Source organism: Chenopodium quinoa, unplaced genomic scaffold (assembly GCF_001683475.1).
Source record: "Chenopodium quinoa cultivar QQ74 unplaced genomic scaffold, ASM168347v1, whole genome shotgun sequence".
In the NCBI taxonomy this organism is placed as follows: domain Eukaryota; kingdom Viridiplantae; phylum Streptophyta; class Magnoliopsida; order Caryophyllales; family Amaranthaceae; genus Chenopodium; species Chenopodium quinoa.
The window spans coordinates 1008875-1019296 of NW_018742390.1; the positions used below are offsets into that span (position 1 = coordinate 1008875).

At 33.8% G+C, this 10422-nt stretch overlaps 1 protein-coding gene across 8 annotated transcripts; it reads right to left on the reverse strand.

Annotated features, from left to right (window-relative positions):
* Positions 1 to 1110: 1110 nt before the first annotated feature.
* Positions 1111 to 5715, reverse strand: LOC110699887. 8 transcript variants are annotated; one of them, XM_021877407.1, is made up of 9 exons: positions 5466 to 5715; positions 3493 to 3601; positions 2665 to 2932; positions 2260 to 2588; positions 1962 to 2153; positions 1754 to 1870; positions 1574 to 1655; positions 1383 to 1484; positions 1111 to 1301 (listed from the first exon to the last, which is right to left on the reverse strand). In XM_021877407.1, the coding sequence occupies exons 5-9, from the start codon at positions 2042 to 2044 to the stop codon at positions 1200 to 1202; spliced, it is 486 nt and encodes a 161-aa protein (XP_021733099.1). In that variant the 5' UTR covers positions 2045 to 2153; positions 2260 to 2588; positions 2665 to 2932; positions 3493 to 3601; positions 5466 to 5715; the 3' UTR covers positions 1111 to 1199. The 8 variants fall into 8 exon arrangements, 7 of the variants coding, with proteins under 7 accessions (XP_021733099.1, XP_021733094.1, XP_021733104.1 ...); XM_021877402.1 differs by having other exon boundaries at positions 3478 to 3601; XM_021877412.1 differs by having other exon boundaries at positions 2712 to 2932; positions 3269 to 3601.
* Between the last annotated feature and the right edge of the window lie 4707 nt (positions 5716 to 10422).

A 10422-nucleotide genomic window follows, 5' to 3' on the forward strand; every position in this document is an offset into this window, starting at 1 on the left:
GGATGCTTTTCTTAGTATGATGTTTAGGGTAAAGAGTATAATGTCAATTATGATTTCTATGATGCTTCCTATTTCTTTCTTAATATCATTTTAGTGTCATGTTAGGGCTAAAGCTTTGATTTTTATATGCTTAGTGACATGCTATGGTTTGTTATTAATCTTGTTAGTATCATGCCTAGGATCTTGCTGTTATTATGATTATGATTGTTATTTTGATGATTATTTATATAATTATAATAATTTTTATTGTTATTATTATGTTGCTTAATATTTATTGTTATTGCTTGATCTCGCCTTTATGCATGTTTAAAGGGAATTCGGTACTTGTAATACCGCTTAATAAGATAATTAATAATCTCACTAGTAGAAAAAGTGCTATTTGTAACTGGCAAAATTGACTTTTTGTAACTGGCATTGTTAGTTGCGAATGCCACCGTTACAACTAGTGAAAATTATTTGTAACCGGCTCATGTTAGTTACAAATAATGTATTATTCGTAACTGGCATAACCCAAAGCCAGTTACAAAAAGTCTATTTTCCAGGTAAGAAATCACACTATTTGTAACTGGCATTAAGTTACGTCGGTTACAATAAGGGTATATTCATAACTAGCATAACCCAACGTCAGTTACAAAAAGTCTATTTTCCAAGTAAAACAGTACACTATTTGTAATTGGCATTAAGTTACGTCGGTTACAATAAGGGTATTATTAATAACTGGCAAACCATAACGCCGGTTACGAATATATTTTTTATTTTATTTTTTTAAAAATACTATTAGTAACTAGCACTAGATTACGCCAGTTACTAATAAATATATATTTTTTAAAAAATATTTGATTCGAATACAAAAATGGTAGTATATCCTACCAAATGACCCATCGTCAAATGGGTTATAACCTGTTACAATTCAACCAACAAAACACATACTACGAATACTTCCATACAATACAAACATTTTAAATAGTTCCGCGCAACTCGAATTATTCATCCATAACCAATACAATACAAAAAAATTAATTATACTATAATTTCCAAAAAAACAATTAAACTTGAATTATAAAAGTATTGATTTATAATTTAGAAATGTAATAACAATAACCAATAGGCTAAATAAAATTAAAGTAGATATATAAAAATGTGTTATATCATTTTATTAAGCTAAATGTGATAAATCATAACATCGATTAATAAGATAACTAGTCTTTCAACAAAAAATTAAGCCTAAAAAACTTAGCCCATTGTTCTCGAATCTTATCCAATTCTACATCGTTGTAGGCTGCAAGTCTTACCAAATACTCCTGAAAAAACTACGTGTATATATATTATACTTTATAAAAATAAAACATCAACCAAAACTTGTAATATATCTCATCACTAACCTCTTTCAAATTACCCTTGCAATCGCTATGGAAAGATACTATCTCATACATATATCTCATCACATAATAAGCACATTCGGTACCACCACATTGTTGAGCACACTAATTCAAATTAACATAGTACAATTATTTAATATATAAAATATACTTTCATTACTAATAGAACGAAAAGGCAAAAATATTACGCTTACCTCCATTCTTATGTGTAGTAATTGTGGCTTACTCGTTTTGAAAGCATTTCCTTTAAGGTGTGACCTATATACATTGTAAGGTCTAAAAAAAATCATAAAAATCATTAGATTAAACGAATGAAAAATAAATTTTAATCACATGCATATGAATACGTAGTACTATGAATGTTGTGTACTAACATCTTCATTACTTTGGACAACTCTGAGTTTCGAGCGTTCGGAGGTGATTGAATAATAGAATCAAACTCATACACAAGACTCTTACGCAAATCAATCACATAGAGTACCCAATGATTCCTACATTTTAATAAACTTGTTCGTATTATTCACATAATTAAAATAATAAAATTATGAAAAAGTAAAGATTTCAAGGATCAGTAGTACATACGCTTCCATATATGGAGCCAAAATGAATTTGCATTGTGCATCCTTTTTCCTTAATTCAGTAAGAAAAGCATTTTTCAAATACATTTGGACTTCAAGGAAATCTTTCTTGATTTCTGCTGTAGAAATTTTTTAGGGGCACAAGAATTTGATTCTAGTCTTCTGAAATAATGAGATACGCTCTTCAATTAAGTACCTGCATTTTACAAAAAAAATAAATAATTAGTATAATAAATGGATCTAATAAAATATATTTCATAGTAAAACAAATTCAAATAACTTAAATGAATGTTGGTATTTACAATATGTAGACATGGATTAATGAAATATTAGCCCATGCTCCTCGTAGTAATTCAGAGACATCATCACTAGTAACATAAATTTGTGTGTCTTCCTTTTGATAAAACAGAGCCTTCAATGGAATTGTCGTAGTATCATAATCTCCACTTCCTGAAGTCACGCAATAATACAACATAGAACACTGTTCACCAAGACTCTCAACAATATTTTCCAGAATAGTTATGCCTTTGCCTTTAATAGTTGAATGCTCTGAGTTGATAGGTCCGCAACTATCAACTTTCTCTTTGGTTTGCACCAATTCATTATCCGTCTTTTTTGCCAAAGTCATAACCTTCAAGAAAAGATAAATATTAATATAATTTAGTTACAAATATTTTAGATCATTACATAGCATATCAATGAATTACCTCATCAGCAAAGAAGACTAAATCTGCCGGCCACCCCAAAAAATAACCTTTCGCCTCACCCAACTTGGTGATACCGTCATCAGTCTCTTCTAGGAGATTTAGTTGAGAATAATCACTGTAAACATGGAACACTAACTCTATAAATGTCACGGTTCATTTTCTTGTTATGAATCACTCCACTAGGACAAGGTTCCGCCGTTCCATCGGCCACAATCACTGAGTTCCCACTGAACTCATCAACTAAAGCAAGACGAAATTTAGTTGGGACCTACATAATTGATCATGACGTAAGAAACATGAAAGCATAATCTACAGTTAATAACTAATAAGTATGAGAAATAAAAGCAGGTAAGATTCTTTGTACAAAAACTGATGTTTTGTTAAATTGACCTCTGGCAAATGGGTTTTGGGAGGAACATATGGGTCAGGCAGGGGGGGAAGGGGGCAGGGGTACTTAATGGACAACCTCCGCAAAATTCACAGTATGATGTATTTGCAGAATATATATATATATCACAAATCAAGAGGAACGAAAGCAAGAGGAACTTTGAACTAAGGAAAAAAAGAATCTAAGCTGGCTAATATCATGCCAAACTTAAAATACCCTCATCATGAAATGGCAAACCAGCAAGAAGTCTGCCGACCGATCGTCCCTTGCCCTTGAAGTTCTATCTGATGGAGGCTTCACAAACTGACGACCGATCGTCCCTTGCCCTTGAAGTCTGCCTTCATGACGAGATGTTGGAACTCCAATTTCTTTAGCCATAGTTAAGAACACAGAACAAAAGTTACTAGCCTCCTCTGCAATAATACCTCCAACAATACTACCTTCTGGATGTGCTTTGTTGGTCGCCTTTTCTTTCAAAGTTCCCATGTGTCTCTCATAAGGTTACATCCACCTCAAAAAAAACCGGGCCACATTCCTTGATTTCTCGTACTAGATAGACAACCAAATGAACCATTATGTCAAAAAATGAAGGAGGAAAATACATCTCAAATTTGCATAATGTTTCTACAACATCAGTTTGCATTTCATCAAGTTTATCTGGATCAATCACCTTGTTACATATGGCATTAAAAAATAGGCAAAGTTCAACTCCCACTAGATAAAATACCTCAAAAAACAGTCAAACTCACAAGTATAAACAAAATGCAAGCACACTTCATATATGCATACCAGGCTACCACTCACAAGTATGAACAAAATGCAAGCACACTTCATAAATTTGAAATCAGTTCTGAGTTTCAGCACTAGAATCAGTTCTGAGTTTCAGCACTGAAATCAGTTCTGAATTTCAGCTCTGAAATCAGTTCTGATGTTAAAGTGTGATAGCCTGAACAGTGGCGGCGAAAGCAATATATCCTACTTTGCTGATAAATGTCAACACTTCTAGCTCTCAAAATCAGTTCTGATAAATGTCTGAGTTATGTCTCACTAAACTCTACCATATGTTCATTATCTTATTGGATATTTTATGTCTCACTATACTATATAAAGTAGTGTTTCAGATTTTGATTGCAATCTTGGCCTTTATATTCTGTCAAGAACGAACAACAAAGCAAAAGGATGAAATTCAGCCACTTGATACACACATTAGCATGACTATTAGACCAAGATAAGTAACAAGAAACTACAATTACAACACACCAACAACCACAACAGCATATGCATCTTAAACTGGTCTATGCATCTTAAACTGATCGGCTTAAAGGGACTTTAAATATAATTCATATTAGGCTGGCCTCTTTCTCTATTACTTATAACCGACATAGACAAGGGGTGAAGTTGCTGTTACTTGTTGTAGTAGAATAGTTGATACTAGGCTACTGGCAGCAGCCAATTTTAAAGCTTGGCAGCAACTAAATACCATGCTAGTATAAAAATGTGCTTTCAAAAGACAATTTTTAATAGACCATTATTAAACGATTTAGACTATGATACTAGCCTTTTTGTTTGACATGAATGAACTAAAACTCAACCCCTCTAGAACTTCTACATGTAAACTTGATACCTCAATTTTGCTATACCATTGTGATTTTAACCATTGTAAAATCATACTTACCCCTACTACTCTTCATCTCATTGATAAAACTGAGGATTCTCACATAACTCAACGGCTCAACCTGATTGTAGGATTCATACAAACAATTAAATCAAACAAACCAACCAAAAAGCCTAAGATCATAATCTAAACGAAGCATAATGCATAATTTTCATGGAATCCATATAAACTTCTTAAGAGTTCTATAACTAAAATCGCTTATAACTTATTTAAGTGTACTACCACATGCATATATGACTTCAAATAAGAATCAATTTTCCCATCCTAATCCTTTCTTTCTTGCCAATAATAGCGTTCAACACAACAACAAACACAGTAGCGTTCAACATAGATGCAATAACAATAATAAAAACAGCAGCATTCTCAATGTAACGGTAATCTCAATTAACTTGCACACACAAATTTACACACGCTGAGAAAAACAGAAGCCTGACATACACGGCTATTGTACACCAATTAGAACCTTTATCTATTAAACAGCAGCCTCACATAATCGGCTAGTGTACCCCAATTAGACATGCATGTACCCCTATTACACAAAGCAGTTCACAAACAATAAGCGTTTCTTAATTTTTTTGTTCGAAATTATTCATCAAAACCTAATTACCTTGGTTTTTTTATAATCTAATTTCATTAAAAATTAATCAAGTAATTGAAAACAACAACAATCAATTCGAATTTACATGTAAAAACATTAATTCGAAAGTAAAATAACCCTAATTCAAAAGGAACATATACCTCAAAACTTTGATAAAAATCCCCTAAAAATGATCCCAAATTCGAACAAACCAAAGCAACAATTAATGGAGTGGGATGCTGCGCAAGAGAAGGAAGAGAGGTGAAGGAGAAGGAGGAGCAGTGAAGGAGGAAGGAGGAGCAGCGCAGTACGTGAAGGGGGAGCGAAAAAAGTTAGTTTTTTTTTTTATTTTTGCGAATTCAGTAATAGCTACCTTAATTTTTTTTTTTCTTTAATCAAAATTTAAATGAAAATTACTTTTCAAAAAAAAAAAGTTAATGAAAAATAAATAAAATTAAGAGAAAGTATAAAACTAGAAACTTTCCTTCAAAAAAAAAATAAAATAAAATAAAAAAAAATAAAAAATAGAAACTTAATATTTGTTGGTTTAAAAAAAAAACAAAAATTCTTGTTAGACTTATTATTTATAACCAGCGTTTTTAAACTAGTTACAAAATTTTTACTTTGACTTATTATTTGTAACTGGCGTTTGTAAGCTAGTTATAAATGTTTTGGTCAACTTTTCTTTGACTTGTTATTTGTAACTGGCGTTTCTAAGCTAGTTACAAATGTTTTGGTCAACTTTTTTGACTTAATATTTGTAACTGGCGTTTATAAGCTAGTTACAAACGCTTTGGTCAAACTTTCTTTGACTAAGTATTTGTAACTGGCGGTTATAAGCTAGTTACAAGTTTTTTAGTCAAATTTTTTGTGACTGAACATTTGTAACTTACATTTATTTAGTCAGTTACTAATAAAACTTCTAATAAAGATACACCACATATTAGTAACTGACTTTTACTACGTTGGTTACTAATGTCATGGAATTTGTAACTGGCATTATCTTAGTCAGTTACTACTGATGCTTCTGTAACTAGCATAATATACGCCAGTTACTAATAGGGCGTTACAAATAGCACTTTTTCTACCAGTGTCTTGTTTAGGGTTAATTTGATTATAATTCAAGTGATCGCCAATAATAGTTTTATTTGTGCATTAAAATTCAACCAACATAGATAAACATGTTTAGGGTTAACCTATTGATTGCATGTTAGTCAGAAAGCACACTTGAATACGAGAAGAATAAAGTAGAGGCCAATTATTAGGGCAGGTTCTTTCTCTTTTATATTGGATTTGTACCTTCATCCTCAAATTTCCAGTTTTTGTTCCAGATCTTTTGGAGTTGGCGATCTCATGGATCGTTAAGGGGTGTAACCTTCACCCTGTGAACGGTTTACAAGTTCCTAAAACTTTTTGGTGACTCTTTTGCTCTAGCTTCCTTCCCTTTAGACGCCACCATGCTTAAGTGTATGATCATAGTGGGGTTCAAGTTTGGGGTAATGCTTGAAATATTTGATCGAGGGTTAGATAGGTCGTTAAACATCTGCCCTAATAAAATTAATCATTTATAATACCTAAACTTACACCAAACTAGTTAGTGGCAAGTAAAGGGTCGAACCACTAAGGAAGCTTACTAATTCTACATCAATTTTCACTAATGCAAGAGTAAAAGGGGATAGTTTATGTTGGTTTTTGAATAAAGAGCACTAAAACTACAAATAAGCAAAGAAGATGATGATTAAAATCAAGAGAGAACGACGCTAGGGATACGGGGGTGTCAAATATGATTAGAAAGAGGGGAATAATAATGATTATCATGAACAAAAGGCCAAAAAACACAAGATTCTACCTAAACAATTCATTCTCATGCAATCGTCTAGGCAAATCAATGAAAAAGGTCGATACTAATAAGGATCATTCTCATGCATCTTGTTAGTTACAATCAAATAAAGAGAATGAAGAAGCAAAATCCATAAAACTCCACTTTCATAACTCATTCTCATGCAATCATTAAAATAGAGACGATCTTAATCTAGTTCAAATCACTTTCATGCATTTAAAATAGAAACACATCAAATAAAGTGCAATAATAATCTCAAGCTATCAAAAATCATGTCTTTCATTAATTTATGGCATGAGTTCAATCCAACCATCATCATTCATCCAATATCACCACATATTTTCCACCCCCTTCCCCTAGCTAAGAAATTAGCCTAGGGAAGGGAGATTAAGCTTAGTAACAATACTAAACATGAATTCAAGAAGCACAAAACAAAGCATGATTGAGAACAATGAAAACAATAACAACTAGATGAACTAAAGAGATGAATGAAAATAATCAACAATAAAGCATATAAATAAAGCTAAAATAAGGGATTAGAGATAACTAAAGAGAGGATTAATGAAAGATGAAAACTTGAAGTGTTGCTTGATTGAAGATTAAACTTGACCCAAAAGTTGAATACAATAGAGAAACTTAAGCAATAATCTACTTTCTCTCACTAAAATCATCTAATCTAAGCTAAAACCTAGAGAGAGAAGCTCTCCTAAAACTAGAGAAAAAGATCTAATAAAATCCAGAAGTCCCGTACAAAAACAAGCCTCGAATATAATAAGATACGCCCAAAAACGCTGAACAAGGCTCACTATGCGCCCGCGCAAGGGAGTGTGCACCCGCGTAAGGCGGCTACACGCCCGCGCAAGGGAGGGTTCGCCTGCGTGCCCGCGCTTTCGTGGGTTGGGGCTTGCTGGCTGAGTTGTGCACCCGCGTGCCTAGGGTTTGTGCCCGCGCATTTGTCGCACACAACCCGCGCAAATATCTCTGCCTTGATTTTGAAATTTGCATCCTTCTGCGCGGGTTCTAACAGGGCTACGCGTTCTCTCACAATGGCCGCGCTCTCGCGCACATTTTGCGCTTCCTCGCACCTTGGTTCTTCGATTCTACTCTCATTCTTACTTGTCCTCTTCTTTGCAAACCAAGACTTTAAATACCTAAGCACAAGCACCAAGGGAAGCAATAAGGTATAGGCAACGGTGAAAACACGCAATAAAGGGAAGTATTTAAGCATATACGCGATTTCATCCAAAACACATCAAGACATGTATGAACGCATTATTTGAACAAAACAACTACAAAACACCTCAAGACAAGCTAAAACAAAGCATAAAAATACCCTTAAAGTGACATAAAAGTCACTATCAAACTCCCCCAAGCTAAACTTTTGCTCGTCCTCGAGCAAATTAACACGAAACACGAGAGAAAGGGAGAATGATTTATTCAAGCAAGAAAAACTAAAAAGAGAAAGAATATACACTAACTCACTTTCGTAGGAATCATGGTAAATTTTAGCAACTAAATACAAGCCCTTTAAACACCTAGATCGCCCTAGAGGACGAGTGTGCTCTCGTGAGGGTTTCCTAAGAGCTTAACCCACAACTCTAGAGAATAACCAAGGCAAAAAAAAAAAAAAAGAATAAGAAAAGAAAACAAAAAATTCAAACACAATCATGACCAACCTAACATGGTAAGGTTTAGAAAACCAATCAAGCTCAAAGGCGGAAAATACTCCTTTTAGACTAAAAATGAAGAGACGTGCACCAAAGAATACTCACCTTTCTCAATTCAATGAGGGAAAACACGTTCTAAGATGCTCATGGTGGAAAGAGACAAACCTAAGCTAAGAATAGAGAGCTAGAGAATTCATTCTCCGCCCTAGCCCCATGCAAGACATTCCACATTCTCTCCACTAGCTTCAAATCACCCCCTGGTTAACTCCTCATGATTCCACGAAGGAACTGGAAAAAGATTCAATTTATATATGGAATTAGTGGGTCATCCAGACATCTCAACTATGCATACTCTCTCCATAGGGTTGAAATCTATCTCCCTCCACCGTAAGAGTCTTAACTAGGATTGTAACGTAAGGCAAAGGGTTAAGGCGGGGTAAAAATTTGAAAATTTTGGTGATATTTCCTGAGTGAAGCAAAAGGTAATCAAATCTTAAAAACAAACTCAAGAAATCACCAAACATCAAACAAAAATACCAATAATGCCATCTCCCCCAAGATTACTCAACACCAACACTCCATAAAAACAAAAACGAAGTAACGCTCCCCCCAATCTTGAACGAAGCATTGTCCTCAATGTTTAACTAAGGGAAAAAAAGAAAACCTACCCTTTTTGTTTTTTGAAACTCTTATTTGATGTCCCTGCCTTTTTAAACTAAGGACGACTTTTTCTGGGATGCATTTGCTTTATTACACACAATTTATACAATTTACTTTCTTGCTTGGTACAAAGAGCATAATACTTTCTCATTTTCATTAGAACACAAAACAAAATCTCAAACTAAAATTCTTCAAAAACTAAGGGTTAGAGAAACGAAAGTTCTTAAGGCTAGTAATGCGGATCATAATCAAGCAAAGGAATAGGCTCAAAGGGTTAGCAAGAGGAGCAAATGCAAAATAAAAACAAAATATGTAACAAAACAAAAAGAAGATAAAGAAAAATGAGAAGAAGTGCCCTTTAATTTTCCTCCTCTTAAGTTGCTTGGTCATGATCTTGGGAGCTATAGGACAACACAAGGATCAACATACGCATAGTCAAGGATCCTAAATGCCGCTCAACAAGATTGATGAAAGCTTGAAAAATATTAGACCTCACAAGGGATGGGAAGTAAGCAAACACCAACTAAAGAGGTTCATATCCACTATAGAGAGCAACACCATCTTACCACTTTCCCATGAACTAAGGGTTCAAGCGTCCTCAAAAGTTCTTAAACCGACTACCTTAGCTTAAAATTTGTCTATCTCAACCACAAGCACTCTCAAACCGTGTAGGCCATCATCAATTAGGAATAAATACATTCTTTGGCACATTATCAAAGCAATCAATTCCAAATGCATGAGCGAATTCCAAAACAAATTCATTTCATCTTGACATAGTCATTTTTGACTAAAAAAAAGGAAACAAAACAAAAGAAAGAGGAAGAAATAAAAAAGGTTCACAAACGAGGCATAAAATCCAAATAAGTCCTAATCGTCATACCAGTGATCGTTCGATAACAACATCAACAATCCCAGGTTCCATAGAACTAAAAGCAAACATCCCCGAACCAT

Excerpts from the sequence above, each read along its gene's own strand:
- LOC110699887 (XM_021877416.1), bottom strand. The coding sequence starts at position 2,044 with ATGTATTTGAAAAATGCTTTTCTTACTGAATTAAGGAAAAAGGATGCA. Across the intron at positions 1,485-1,573 it reads TACTACACATAAGAATGGAG|TGTGCTCAACAATGTGGTGG; the intron begins GTAAGCGTAATA and ends AATTTGAATTAG. Across the intron at positions 1,302-1,382 it reads GCAAGGGTAATTTGAAAGAG|GAGTATTTGGTAAGACTTGC; the intron begins GTTAGTGATGAG and ends TAGTTTTTTCAG.